We start from the raw sequence: 14709 nt of genomic DNA on the forward strand, positions 1-14709 counted from the left end.
GCAAATGCACACAAAAGGTGTTTTCAGAGTCATAGTGCTCCGAGGAAAATTAAACAGAGTGTTGAGACAGAGTTAGGGTTGGGGGAGGGGGTGCCTGGGAAAGAAAGAATGAATGAATGAGTGAATGAATGAATGAGTGAATGAATGAATGGTGGGCCATGGGCATCAGAGCAAGACATGCTGCACCCCACTGGGCTGGAGTGGGGATCAGGAGCGGGAGCTGGAGACTCTAAGATCCCAGGGCAGGGAGCTTGGGGCGAGGTCAAGGGTGGCTACGCTCCAGGCCTCACGTCCAGGGCGCCGTGGGGAGGGAGTGGACAGGGAGTGGTTGGAACCTCAGAGTTCAGTAAAAATGAGAACGCCTGGAATTGCTAACAGGAGCAAGATTGTGCCCCTGTGTCCCCTTTGTACCCAATCATGACTCAGGCTTGAGTTCTGAGGGGAGGGGTGGGACAGGGAGGACCTGGAATTGAGGTTCAGGGAGCTTGCCGAGGGTTGTCCAGCTTCCCCAGGACCTGCCCCCACAGAGGCCCCAGGCCCACAGCTGAAAGCCCTGATGGACAGTACTTTCCCAGACCCCAGGCCCAGGGAGGGAGGGTGGGGCCCTCACCAGTGGGTCCCACTGTGCCTGTGAGCTTGGCCACACTCTGGGTGGCTTGGACATTCCAGCACTGTTCTGTTCTGTGTGCGGGGTCAAAGGTTCTGTGAATATGTGTGTGTGTGTGTGTGTGTGTGTGTGTGTGTGTGGCAGAGAGTGGTGGAGGGGGAAGGGTCCAAAACCCAGCCGCTGACGGGGGCGGGGGGGGGGGTGGGGATTGTCAACCTTCTCTAGGCGAAGGCATGAGGACATTTATGGCTCTAATACCATTCAAGAGCCAAGTCATAGGTTCCCAGAAGGGACAGGAGCAATAACAGAAGAAACCAGAAGTTTCTAGGAGGCTGAGATGGGCCTTGTGGGAAGAATTCTGTCAGGTAGAAATGGGGCAGGAGGGGGAGTGTGTGGCACCCCGGGGATCAGAACAGCTCAAGCAAAGGTGCGGACAAAAGGAAGTGTGGTCAAATGGAGAGGAGGGTGACTCTGAATTTGGCCAGGGGGTCCTCGGGCCGAGTGAACTTGGGAATGCTTTTCACCATTCTGCCCGATCCCCAATCTTCTCTGCCAAAAAGAAAAGCTTCTCCAAAACCAAACAAAAAATCCCAAAACGCCAAGCAGCAGAGGGCAGCATGATGCGGGGGAAAGAGCCGGTGCTTGGAGTCCCATGTATTTGGTTGAATCCATACACTTTTGCTGTAAAGATGTGAAATTCTGGACAAGTTCCTGAGCTTTTCTGAGCTGCAGTTTCCTGAGGTGTCAGAGAGTACTTGCCCCATATGCAGATGGAAAAAGATGAAGTCAGACCCACGCAGAGGGTTAGGTCATTGTGGGCACTCAATGAACACTAATCCTCTCAGCCCTACATCACTAGGCTGTGGCCGGCTCAGCGGTGTTAAAGTGACAGCGAAAGCCCGGAGCTGACTCATCTTGCTTCCTCTTGCACAAGCCCCTCTGAGGATGCTGGGACACTGCTGTCTGTGGAGTTCCAGCTTTGCTTGTTTCTTCTGGAAACCCCTCTCCAAGGAAGGGGGAGCCAAGACCTGCTCACTGGAGGATAGGGGCATTTACATGTGTTCCTACTTGCTAACAGAAATTGCACAAAGCTGACCCCACTTCCTCCCTCTGCCTTCTTCCCAGCATTCTGTGCAGGTTCCTCCGTTTCCAAGGACTTAAGGAGGGGTCCTTTTCTCTCCCAGATTCCCCCATTATCGAGTTAAGCACAGGTGGCTTCTAGTTCCTCTCCTCTTGTGGCACACAAGTCCAGGCAGGCCTTGTGACCCCTTGACCTAGCTCCCAGTGAGTCTGTGCTGGGCCCTGGCTGGGGCCGGCCCACTTCTGAGCTCCATGAGGTGCCTCTGTGCAGAGAGCAGTGGCAGCGGCCCAGAGATGGTCCAGCCTATGCCTGTCTTTAGCCCCTGCTCAGTCTTGGGGTGAATTCTGCCTCTGCAGCTCAACATAGGCCAGGGCAGCCTGGTCAAAAGGGAGGCCATGAGGCTCTGCAGATGGCCCCTGGGCCGGGGTACCCACTGTGTGTGTATATGTGGGTGGGGCTGACAGAGGCTGGTGTCTGGGAGGGAATCGGGACAGACCATGATGGGCAAGGTTGCCTGGAGGCAGAGACAGAGACAGAGGTAAAGTTTTGCAGAGAAAGGCAGGGATAAGGATGTGGCAACACTCCCAGGACGGTGAAACCAGAAAGGAACAAGAGTTGTGTGTAGCCTGGGGAGGAACCCGATGCACTGACTTCTGCTACTCCTTTGGCTCCTACCCTGGCTCTCCCCGTGGTTGCCGAATTAGTTCGTGGTGATAACTGAAGGCACTTCGAGAGCCAGACCTTTGTCTCACAAAGCTTGCCTGTGCCTGTCTGCCCCGGCCCTACCTAGGGCTGGGCACAGAGGAGGCTGCAACACACGCCAGCTCCTGGGAGACGGAAGGGCAGGCGATGGGGGGGCGAAGGGGCTAGGAGGAGCAGTGGATGGATGGGAAGCCTGAGAGGGCTGAGGCAGAGGGTCCAGGGTGGAGGCGTGACAACCTGGGGGCGAGGACAAGACAGCTGACAGGAGAGGGGCAAGCGGAGGCCAAGCGACTTCTGAGGTCACAGTGGGGGCTCTCCCCAGGGAGAGGGAGATGGGATGGGAGGCCAAGGAGCTGAAGGGACTTTGCACAACATCTCAGAGACAGTGTCAAGGACTTTGGGGGCCCATGGGTGGGTAGGAGGGAGGATGAGGAGGGAAAAAGGGCACGTCTTGGCCCGAGCACCTCACCTTGATTTGTCCACGGAGCTCAGCTCCTGTGGGGCCCTTGTGTGGGCTCCTCATTCCTCGTGTCTGGATCCCCACCCCACTTTCACTCACATCACCCAAAGGGGCCTCAGAAGTTGATGGAAACTCCTCCTCAGTGACTTCTCCTGAAAGCTGGAATCTGAGACCCCTTGGTCCAGCCCTGCTTCCATCACCTTCCTGCTTTGTGTCAGCCAGTTGGTCAGCGCTCTCATCATGGGGATACCCTGGGGACAGGCACTCCACAGTCGGCCTCATTTGGGTACGCCTAACCCCTGGGGAGCTCCTCAGGTGTGACATGCACCTCACAGCTGCAATGTGGGTCCGCTTCTGTGAGGAGGCTGGGCAGGGCTTGGCTGGGCCACTCGGGCTAGGCTCCTTGGTATTCACTTTGCTTCTCTGCAGTCATTACTCTCCGTTCCTTAAGCCATCAGTTCCTTTTCTCTTACCCTCCCTGCTGGCAGGGTAGGGAATTTTCTGGTGATGGGAACAGCTGCATCAGGACCTGGGAAGGGGTGGGGCCGGTGGGCCCAGAGCTGCTCCTAGCTTAGAAGTGTAAGATACAAGGACCAGAATAGGCCTCAGAAGCTGGAAAAGACAACCCTTTAGCTGGAGAAAGAGAGGCCCAGATTTGCACGCAGTCATATCTCTTCCCTGAATCTGCTTACTATTTGCTTGTGTGGTCACAGGCTCTCTCTGTGGCCACCCAGTGCTATGGTAGCACTGGCTGCCTCTGGCTTGAGGACTGGGCACTAGGGAGCAGGAATGGTTTGGCTTCTGACCCATGTGAAAGTTTTATCTTTTAAAAACGTAAATTAAAAAAATACAAGTCAAAAATCTCTTCTCCATCCCTCCCTGTGCCCCTTTGGGGGATTAACCATCTTCTGAGGACCAGCCAAGCCCCTTGGTTTGCCCCGATGGGGGTAGGGTCTGCATCTCAGCCAGCCCCTCAGACTAACCTCAGGCAAACTGGCACCTCTGTCCTTCACAGCTCAGGCACATCCTTTCTTTTCCTATGCCTTTTGCTGGTTTCAGGGTCCCCCAGGCCAGTGGTACCACCACAGCAGTCCTGCTCTACCCCACCTTCCTTCCTACGTTCCCAGTCTGTTGACTCCTACAGTCTCTCCTCAGCCCACACCTCCACTGCCCATCACATCCTGGGATACCCGGCCAGCCTCCTGGCGGCTCTTCTGATGCCGGCCTCTCCTCCCTCTGCTCCATCCTCTCCATATCTCCACCCCAGTGAACTTTCAAAACTACAAATCTGGTCACACTACTCTCCTGCTTAAATCTTCCTGTAGCTGACAGTGCTAGTGCTCTGCCCGGATCCCCTTGGATGCCCTTTCCCATTTTGGGGCATGATGCTCCCTTTAGTGTGCTCTCAAGGTTGACATCTGCGGCTCTCTCGGAGGGCTGCCCTTGGCTTCCTGGAGCTACTTTGCCCCTGGGTCACAGCATAACTTGTGAGTGTTCAGTGGGGGTGGGGGTAGGGGTGGTGGTGGTGGTGGTGGTGAAGGAAAGCCTGGCTCCCTTGTCCCAGGCTGGGGCTACTCTGAGGCCTTACACTCCAGGGCTGTTTCCTGGCATCACTAAGACGCCCTCCACAGCTGAGATGGTGCGCTTGCTTGGCCTCTCCCCCGTCCGCGGGCCTCCCCTGAGTGCACTTCTTTAGTATGTCACTCAGCATCTAAGATGAATCCCTCAGTGGAAACCTACACCCACAGTTTAAATCGCAGTCATCTGTCTTTACTCCTCTTGCTCTCTGGAAATCTATCCCGTCATATGTATATTTAAGCCACCTCAAACTTCTAGCGCTTCTGCCACACGTTTGTGTCTCAGTACCTGCTTTTTTTCTTCAATTAAAAAAAAAAATAAACCTCCCCTGCTGCCAAGACCAGCTAGGCAGCCAGCTGAAGGGGTGGACGGAATTAATAGACAGAACACAGTCTATATAATAGACACAACACAATCTATATTATTCAATGGGACAGGGGACCATCAGCCTCAAGGGCTGAGGTGAGGTCCCTCTGATTGCCACGTATTTATTTGCAGGCAAAGAAATACAAGCATAGCAGGAACTCATGCCAGTAGGGATATGCAAGTCAAAGCTCAGCAGTTCTAGTCTTCCTCCCTTCAACAGACCGGGGCCCTACCCAAGGCCATTCCCTTAGGGAGTATCCTGGGAACAATCAGCAAGTTATGCAGATGGCCTTCCATTCCTGCAAGGGCCCTGCTTCTTAAGTCCCTTGCCTTCATGCTTGATAAGATACTCCCTTCCTGGCCTTTGATTCCAAAGCACAAACAATCTAGTACAGTAATTTATGAGAATGAGCAGATCACATATTTCTCAGCCACCCATTTGTAACTTGCTCTTGCTAAGCTTAAAGCCTAGCAAGAAGGTTGCTATGATCTCCTATAACACTCCCCTCTCCTGCCTCTCCGATTCTTTAAGTCTCTGGACAGTATCACTTCCTTCAATTATCTAAGGGAGCTAGTTGCTTCCTCCTGTCTCAGGGTGCTCTGTGTAAACTTCACTACAGCACCCATCTCACCAAATTTAACGAGTCTTCCCTGGTGCCTAGCATGGTGCTGGGCAGAGAGCAGGTGTTAAGTAAAGGTTTTTTGAATGAATATTGATCCTCCAAATGTCCTAAGACTCCCTTCTATTGGGCTTCTCAGATCTGGAATCTTTTCTGCCTTCAATCAAAACTCACTGTCCATGTTTCGTTCTCTCAGAGCTCCGTGCTCTATCGCTCATGTTTCTAAGATTGATTAATCTTGTCGGAGGGAAGCAGGGTGGTGGACTGTAAGGAACACTTTCTTCTGGTTTCTTAGGAAACCAGAAACCCGTGATCAAACTATGTGTGGTGTGAACTCTTGGAGCCCCAGTGTGCGCTCACTTCCTTCAGTAAGAAGGTCTAGATGACTTCTCAGAACAGGCTGAAATGAAAGTCTTTTTTTTTTTTTTTGAGGAGGATTAGCCCTAAGCTAACTATGGCCAATCTTCCTCTTTTTGCTGAGGAAGACTGGCCCTGAGCTAACATCCATGCCCATCTTCCTCTACTTTATACTTGGGATGCCTACCACAGCATAGCTTTTTGCCAAGCAGTGCCATGTCCTCACCCGGGATCCGAACCGGCGAACCCCGGGCCACCAAGAAGCGGAACATGTGAACTTAACCACTGTGCCACCAGCAGGCCCCTGAAATGAAAGTCCTTTGTGGCCTGTGGCCTGGTTTGTCTTGTTCTCTGCTCTCCCAAAACCAGGAATGGTGCCTGCTGCAGAGCAGGCTCTTAAATCTCTGTGGGGAGAAGCAACTGACAATTTCAATGGCTACATATTGCTTGGTGCTTCATATATGTTACTTCATTCAATTTTCAAAGTGGTGGAGTCAGGATTTATATGCAGATTTGTATGGCTTTGAAGCCCACGTTCTTCCCATAATACCTTGTGGCCTTTGGGAGAAAAGGCCACCATGCAAGGATTTGTTCCCGTGATGTCTTCTAATGATGGCCGTGGAAGGCTGGAGGAGATCCTGTGGTCCTCTCCTTCGTCTAGCAGATGGGCAACTGCCTCTGCCCCTCACCAACCTCAGGGAGTGAGAGGAGTTGAATTAGGCTGGTGAGTGGAGGGGGCGAGAGGGCAGAAACCTGCTCACTGTGATCTAAATGGGAGTGCCCTGGCAGACGGTGGCCTTCAAGTGCACAGTCCCAGTAACGTGCTGGTAAGCCATCTCTCTAAACAAAAAAAAGCCCTGATAGGCAGCTTTTATTGATTTCTGTGGTATATATACTCTCACTATGACTGATTTCAAGCATCCAACAGGAAGTCAGTGACTCAGAGTTGGAAGAGATGCGCATCATCAGGCCCCACAGGCCAGTGAGCTGTCCAGCACACCCCTGAAACAGTAACGGGGGGCTGTCCCCAGAAAGCCACAGGAAGATCACAGCTTCTGCAGATGCTCTGGGCAGCCTGGGGGAGGCCGAGCTCTCACCCTGCCTTTTCGGAAGACTGGAAATGATCTCTGCTCCTGATTCACAGCAGCCGTCCCCCGACCTCGATGGCTGTCTAGGCTGCCGGCAGGCAAGCCCGCCCTGCAGGGCTCTTGCCATCAGTTCTTCAGAGACCAATGCAGGACCTGAAAGGAGGGAGGAGAGAGTGTCGGTGCCATTAGTGATTCCTGTGCCCTCACATGGATTCGGGCAGTACTTTCCTCCCAAATTCCAGGAAATCATAAACACCATACCCTTCCTGGATCAGGCTCACCTGGAGATCAGGCCCAGCTGGAAGGCAGCAGGCATCCCAGAAGCCAGGGTGGAATGAGGGGGCGGGAAAGCAGCGTGAGCCTGGGGTGTGCCCGCTTCTGGTGTGGAGGGACCCAGCTTCCCACCTGGCACCTAGGAAACTGGCCTCGCCGTGAGGGGCAGGTGCCCTGAGATGGGCAGCTCTCCAGGGAAGAGCAGGAACAGCTCTGGAGGAAAGGGGCCTTGTCCCGGGGATGGAGCTCCGAAAGAAGAACCTAAACATTTTGCTATCTTTGAGTCTTTCTCTCAAGTACCTAACACTTTGCTAAGCACAGAATCAGCACTCAAAAACATGTTAAAGAAGAAATAAGACCTTTATTAGTCCCCAGAGAATTTTTCAATACTAAGGCAAAAAGTAAACTGTAGGAGCAAGGAAGACCAAGAAACACAGATGAACCTTTAAGGGCCTCAAGGCTCCCCCAGGACACAGCAGAGGCCTTCTCTTCCTATCACGGGCATGTGGCAGGCAGGAAAGCCGCCACGTTCCACTGAGACAGGCCAACCACCCAGCCTGAATGAGAAGACGAGCAGAGTTGTGACATCAGGCCAGGAGGTTTAGAACTTGCTGGTGTAGAGGGTCAAAATCCACTTGGGCACACGGAGAAAGCTGGGCAAGAAGGAGGCCAGCCAGCCCAGGCTGGAGACACGGGTGAGAACGGAACTCAAAGAGAAATAGTCATCAATGGGGCGGCCTGGGGACAACAGGAAGAGGAGGAGGATTAGACCCCATTTCCCCCCCATCCAACACCCCTCACTTTGGCTGAAGAGACAGAGTTGGGCGTGAGGGAGGAAGGAGCAGGGAGAGAGTGAGGGAGAAGGAACGAGCAGGGGACAGAAGGAAGAGAGGCCCAGGCTGCTGCCAGGCTGAGCTCTTACCATCCACATCCCGAAGGCCATAGCGTCGAGCAAGGTCACAGGACGGCAGGACCTTCCCACTCAGGCTCAGGATATTGGGGTCTGTGGGCACAGAGACAGCTGAGACGGCAGGGCAGTGGTGCAGGGTGACAAGCTTTGGGCCCAAGGGGACAGGGAACCACTGACACACCACAGGAGCCCTGAATTGTTTCTCTCTGTTCCTAAGAAGGCTCCTGGGCCTCTGGCTCCTGGTCACACCTGTTTCTAAGGCTCTCAAACCTCAAACCGGGCATTTGAATCCTTTGGGTCTCCAGAAGCGAGAGAAAAGAAGGGTGTATTCCTCAACCACCTCTGGAGCCAGGACCCAGAACTGGCTGCCACCACCACGCAGATCCTCCATGCCCTCTCTCGTCACCAGCTGTCCCCAACCTCTTCACCTGTTGCCAAAGCTACCACACATTTGCCACTCATTTCTGTGGTCTCTGCGGATGAGAAGCGATTTCTGACCTGAAACACAGGGGCAGAGACGTGAAGGTTAATCTCCAAGAGCACAGCCCAAGTCTCTCCCCTGCTTTCAGTTTCTGTTCCACGAGAGACACCCTCACTGCTGCCCCCGTGGGACTTAGCAAAACGCTGGAGTCACTCCTCCCCACATCCAGGTGAGCCCTGCAGCCCAGCACCAGGACCCACTGCTTTTCCTATGAGAAGGGACCTGGGGAGGCCAAATATATCTGGACCTTCTAGGTTCGTTCAGTGTAGGGGTGAAGAGTATGGGCTTTGAAGCCAGACAGCCTTTCCTCTTATGGCATATGTGACCTTGACCAAGTTTCTTAACCTCTCTGGGTCTCGGTTTTGCCATCTATAAAATGGTGATAGCATCTCCCCTACAGGATTAAAGGACATAACGTGTGACCAGTGCTCAGCTGTGTGCCTGCCACTGTAAGCACCAGGTATTTCCTCTCTGATCTTGTTACTGTCCTGTCTTTGAGGATGGTGAGGCTGACTCCCCTGCATCCTCTGCCTCCCTTGCCCTCCCCTTGCCAACCAGATTAAACAGGGAATCCTCAGTGTTGTCATCCTTCATCAAGTGATCCTTCAGCAGTTCTGTCTGCACCAACCCTGGCCACAGAGACACGTAGCTGACCCCGTGGCGCCGCAGCTCCTGGGCACAGTCAGCAGCGAGCCTGTCACACTGTAGAGGGACAGAAGGCAGGGTGAGAGCCAGGGTACCAGGCCAGGTCACCTTCTTCCCCTGCCCTCCCTGCTTCCGCTGAGGATGCCCCAACCCCCTGCCCTTCCCAAGAGCCCTGTCCACCTGTGCACCTTCCCCAGGGCACCGCCACTCTGGCTGGCTGAGAGGAGCCCAAGAAAAGGAACTGTCCATGGAGGGGCAGTGGGAGAGGTAAGGGCCAGCCGTCGGCCTTACCACTCTGACCACTGGGGATTGGACCTCCTGAGCTGTGGGTACTGTCACTGTCCTATACCTCCCCAACCCCGTGGCACTGGGTCCTCACCGCAGCTTTGCCCACACCATAGGAAACATTGAAGAGATACTGCAGCCCCCCAGCTGAGGAGATGACCACGATGAGCCCTCGGCCAGCTGGTACCATCAGCCGCGCCCCATACACCGAGCACAAGTAGTGGCCTCTAGAAGGTGGGGCAAAGAAGGAGAAGGAATGGACCGTGTTCAGGGCTGGCCTGGGTGCTGTAGCCCTGGTGGCTTCCTCTGCCCCTAGCGGCTGTAGCAGCTGGGAGGCCCCGTGGGGTAGCCGCAGACCTGGCAAATTAAGGGATGGAGGCCACATTCTGGGAGGAACAAGGGTAAAATTAACTGTTGAAGGATGAGAAACAGCAGTCTTTAGAAGATGTAATGGAATAAAAAAGCTCTTCCATAATAGCAATAACAAACCTAAAATAGCTCAGGGGGCAAACATAAGAAATATATAGGATCTACATGGGAAAACTATAAAATTCTGTCTGATATAAAAGAACAAGTACACACACAATCTGTTCAAAGAAGAATCAACATGTAAAACATCAGTTCTACTTAAATTAATCCATAGATTCAGTCAATTTGAGATATATCTCAAGAAGACTTTTGGAGAAATTGACAAAATAATCTAAAGCTCAATGAGAATAAACATGTGAGGGGCTGGCCAGGTGGCATAGTGTTTAAGTTTGTGTGCTCCATTTTGGCAGCCTGGGGTTTGCTGGTTTGGATCCTAGGCATGGACCTACTCACCGCTCATCAAGCCATGCTGTTAGGGGGTCCCACATACAAAACAGAGGAAGATTGGCACAGATGTTAGCTCAGCGACAATCTTCCTCAAGTAAAAAGAGGAAGATTGGCAACAGATGTTAGCTCAGGGCCAATCTTCCTCACCAAAAAAAAAAAAAAGGAAAAGAAAAGAAAAAGAAAAACAAAACCCAAAGAACTAGAAATGGGCAATGCCATATTCCTTAACCTGCAAACAGGTACCTTCCACATCCTTATCTCTTCCTGGTAAGGGTTTTGAGCCTACAAGGCAGAGGCCCAGACCCTGGCCCAAGTCCTGGTGAATTCTCCAAGGTAAAGGCCAGTTTGTGAGCCTCTTGGAAGCCCACCGACACTTCCTCTTACCTTCCGCACACAGGTTCACATATACACTTACTGTGCCTTCCCTCTGTGTTACCTTAGGCTGGGCTTTCCTTTTGAAACTATAACTCTCTCTACTGATTTTCATTTGGAGGGTCCTGTTTCCCATGCAAAGGAAATTTTTTCTGGTTACCAAGTTTGTGTGTATTTTTACCAAAAAAATTATGGACAAATGTGAAGACCAGTATAATCCTATTCCCCTCATTACCACTCCTTCCTCCCTTGACTGAGATATAGCTACTATTAACAGCCTAGTATATAGTCTGTCAGGTTTTTTCACATAAATATTTCTTGGGTTTTTGTTTGTTTGTTTGTTTTTTGTTTTCACTGGGAAAGATTTGCCCTGAGCTAACATCTGTTGCCAATCTTCCTCTTTTTTTTTTTTTTTTCACTTTTCTTTTTAAACACCATGCCACCAGGCTGGCCACTGGGTTTTCTTTTCTTGCCTCTGGGCTGACCATTGCCCTCTGTCCTCATTCTCTTTCTTCCACTTTGGAAATCACAGTTGCTTTCTAATCTGCTTCCTTGGGATTGCCACTAGAGTACCAGATTTGAAGTCGTGGGTGGTCTTAAACACTGTAGTCAAAGATTTGCAGATAATCTCTTGGTTACTCCCACAGGTGGCTGATCATATCAAGAGTGTAGTTTCTGAGAGGGTACCACTCAGGGTACCACTGTTCCAAAAGTAATAAACAGAGACAAAACTGATGTATATCATGCTGGGTGAACTCAGGCTGTGTTTCACCTCCTGTGCCAGATGTCTGTGTAACCCCATGACAGCTCTGCCCTCCCAGTGCTGTCCTGGGAGTGCCCTTGTCTGTGGGTCTGGAGTGAGGATGTGGAGGCCAAGATGGCCGGCACCCACTCTTTCTTAGTGACCTTCTCTCGATCTAAAACAACACAATTTCTTCCTCTAACCATTTTTGAAAATACCGACTGTGGGCGGTGTGCATTACTGAGGGAGGCAGCTCCCTTCTGGGTTATGCATTGGGAAAGGCAGAAAGCGAGGCAAGAGAAAGCCCCAAGGCAGGTTCAGATGAAAATTACTGATGGAAACAAGGCAAAAGGTGATGTTCCCAGGTACAGCCTCACCTGGATGGAACTTCTCCAGAGGTAAGTGAGACAGATGGGACAGGAGAGAAGAAAGAGCAGGGGGAGGGCAGAGGGAAACGCAGAGGGTGTACGGGGAAAGGCCTGTGCCCTCGGCCTGCTGAGTGAGTGAGGGAAGCCCAGGCCCTTGCAGCAGGGCATGGAGAACACCCACCTGAGTCCCACGTTGTTTATATCATCCCACAAGGAGGCGGGGCTTTCCCAGAATGGCTTCTTAGCATTGGTCAGGATTGCCTGGAAGGCATAGGAAGGGTGATGAATTGGATGATCTGAAGGCAGGAAGGTATGAGGGGCTGGATAATGGAAGGGACAATGAGCACTCAGGGGTCAGAGGGGGAGGTCAGGAGTGTGGAGTTCGGATGAAGTTCAAAGGGCTACCTGGACTCCAGCATAGGCATTGTTGACCAGCACGTCCAGACGGCCCTGTTCCTCATTCACTTGCTCAAATAGGCTTTGCACTTGACTCTCCTGGCTTGAATCACACACCACCGGCACACAGCGGCCCCCTCGGGATTGCGCCTGGAGGGGGACAGAGGGGATATGAGCTCACGGTAGCACATGAGTGTGAGACAAAATTCAGCTCCCCTTAACTCCCAGCTTGGGAGCTGAGAAGCCAGTCATAGGAATCAGAGCCAATAGCTGAGGGAACATGGTGGGCAATACTGCCCTCTGGTGTCTGTTTGAGGAGTTTCAGGAATGCTAGGTCCTCCCATTATAGAGCAAAGTGGATTGGGATCCCGGGTTTAAAATCTACAGACATTTACTGGGGCCTACCATGTGCAAAGCATTGCACTCTGCATGTGGAGGGTAAGGGACAGACAAGGCATGGAGGCTGCTCTTGAGAAATGAGCATCTGTCTTTTTTTCATCCTTGGTCATTCCCATCTTGCATGCCCTTAGCTCCCACCTTCACCACTCACATAGAACCCCTACTCAATCCCAGCCCTCTTACCCTCACTCCACCAACACCCCTGCCTGGTAAGTGGGAAATCAAAGCTCTCAGGCATGATCTACTTCTACTTCCCGTTCTGCCTCACCGTCTACAAATGTGCCCCTATCCTCTAACTTCAGAGGAAGAATACCTTATTCAAGAACTATTGTCCAGATCCAGGCTCTGGGTCCCACCCTTTGACCTCCTTACCTCCTAACTGCTCACCTGACCTCCAGTCTTTCTGCCTTAACTTAATTCTTCATACTCCAGACAGTATGAACTACCTAAAACATAAATCTGTTCAAAATCTTCCAACGGGATCACCATCTCTTAGAGAAAAAGGCCAAAGTTCTCTACTGGCTTCTTCCAATACCCATTGTGTCCTCTCTGCAGACTCTCGCCTACCACTCCGTCCTTGTACCTTTATGCTCTGGCATTATTTCTCACAATATCCACACTCTTTCACCATCGTCCCTCTGCTCGTGTAGCTCCCTTTGCTGGAATGGTTTTCTTAACTTCCTTCACCTAACTCTTACCTTTCAAGACTCAGTTCAAGAACCATTTCCTCCAGAATGCTTTCCCTAACCTCTCCCCCATTTTCTCTCGATACCCACTGGTGCTCCCAGAACATTCTGCGCCTATCTCCCTCTTATCACTTACTTCATTCGCATTACATTGAAATGATCCATTTCTGCCTCTGACTTCCTGCTAGCCTCTATCTTTTAAAAGCAGAATTATATATTATTAATCTTGCTAACCCCAGTGCTTCATGCAGTACCTAGCAAACCAAATGTACCCAAATATTTATGTAACTGATATCCAGCGGAAAAGTCAAATAAAAACGTACAGTTCAATGAAGTCTTGCCTAAAATAGGGGAAAGCACAGGTCCACAACTCTTTAGTTGCAATTCCAAAATCCCTAACACAGAGCTAACACAGAGTTTTTTCATAAAACTCACTTGGTGGCTAAATTTGACCTGATCTGAAGTTGTTTATGGGGTTTATTTACCCAATTTGAGTTAATAGTCATGTTGGGTTGAGTATTATGGTTTCAGGTAACCGATTAGGAGTGGTTAACGGGACCGGCTCCCTCAGGTGGTTTCTGCCCCTGTGGTTCCAGAGGAAGCACTCACCTCCTGAGCAGTGACCTGCAGCGTGTCCAGATGACGGCCAGTGATGTACACTGTGGCACCAGCTTGGCAGAGCTGCAAGGCGATGCCGCGGCCAATACCCCTGGAAGCCCCAGTCACCACGCACACTTGGCCCTTCATGGGAGCTGCCATGACTCACAAGCAAAGAGGGAAATCTGTGGAAGCAAAGACTTGCTCTGAAGGAAGGCTGCAGATGGTCTATTCTATGGGGAGGGGACCCCGAAAGTGGTAGGAGGGGGAGCCAAGGTTGGGATCCTTTGAGGGGAGAGAGGTTTCAGAGGGGGACAGCGGAGTGCAGGCCACAGGGCAAGGTTGGCTGTCTCTTTCGGGAGGCCCAGGAGTGAAGAACGGGGCTGGGTGGCGCTGTGCAGGGCACCTACTGGGACTCTGAGTAGGGCTGACTGGGGGGAGCTCTGTGCGGCGTCCTTCATGGCGCATCCGCACAAAGTCTTGGGCCATCTGGAGCTCTCGCCCAACCCCGGCCCAGTCAGGCGGAGCCCGGAGAAGGGGCTTCTGGATCGGAGGTGTGCGCGCAGCCCAGGGACCCTGGACCTTAAGTGGGGAGAAGTCCCACTCCTCCTACCTGCCAACTTTGCTGCCTCTGGACTTCCTTTGCTGCCTGGGGAGTTCTCGCGCCGCCTCTCTCGTAAGGTTCTCGGAATCGAGAATTTAGATCCTCCCGCCGGGGGGGGGTGAGGTGACTACGACGCGGTCAGAGTCCGAGGCTGGCGTGGAAGTCCGTATACTGCCCGAGGTTCAGCGGGCAACGTGGAGATCAGGATCAAAGAGCGCATCAGCGGCTCCGGGATACTTCTGGGCGGGGCCAGGACAGGCGCATGGAGGCGGGGCG

The 14709-nt window shown here is 52.3% G+C and overlaps 1 protein-coding gene across 1 annotated transcript; it reads right to left on the reverse strand.

Annotated features, from left to right (window-relative positions):
- Window positions 1-7473: 7473 nt before the first annotated feature.
- Window positions 7474-14703, reverse strand: DHRS1 (dehydrogenase/reductase 1). The gene is made up of 9 exons (XM_014868583.3): window positions 14443-14703; window positions 13842-14014; window positions 12157-12297; window positions 11933-12012; window positions 9548-9680; window positions 9079-9225; window positions 8471-8540; window positions 8055-8135; window positions 7474-7870 (listed from the first exon to the last, which is right to left on the reverse strand). Exons 2-9 carry the CDS (start codon window positions 13989-13991, stop codon window positions 7734-7736), a joined length of 939 nt encoding a protein of 312 aa, XP_014724069.1. The 5' UTR covers window positions 13992-14014; window positions 14443-14703; the 3' UTR covers window positions 7474-7733.
- Between the last annotated feature and the right edge of the window lie 6 nt (window positions 14704-14709).

This window comes from Equus asinus, chromosome 2 (assembly GCF_041296235.1).
Source record: "Equus asinus isolate D_3611 breed Donkey chromosome 2, EquAss-T2T_v2, whole genome shotgun sequence".
In the NCBI taxonomy this organism is placed as follows: domain Eukaryota; kingdom Metazoa; phylum Chordata; class Mammalia; order Perissodactyla; family Equidae; genus Equus; species Equus asinus.

Excerpts from the sequence above, each read along its gene's own strand:
- DHRS1 (XM_014868583.3), bottom strand. The coding sequence starts at position 13,991 with ATGGCAGCTCCCATGAAGGGCCAAGTGTGCGTGGTGACTGGGGCTTCC. Across the intron at positions 12,013-12,156 it reads ATGCCTATGCTGGAGTCCAG|GCAATCCTGACCAATGCTAA; the intron begins GTAGCCCTTTGA and ends TATGCCTTCCAG. Across the intron at positions 8,136-8,470 it reads TGTGGTAGCTTTGGCAACAG|ACCCCAATATCCTGAGCCTG; the intron begins GTGAAGAGGTTG and ends CTGTGCCCACAG.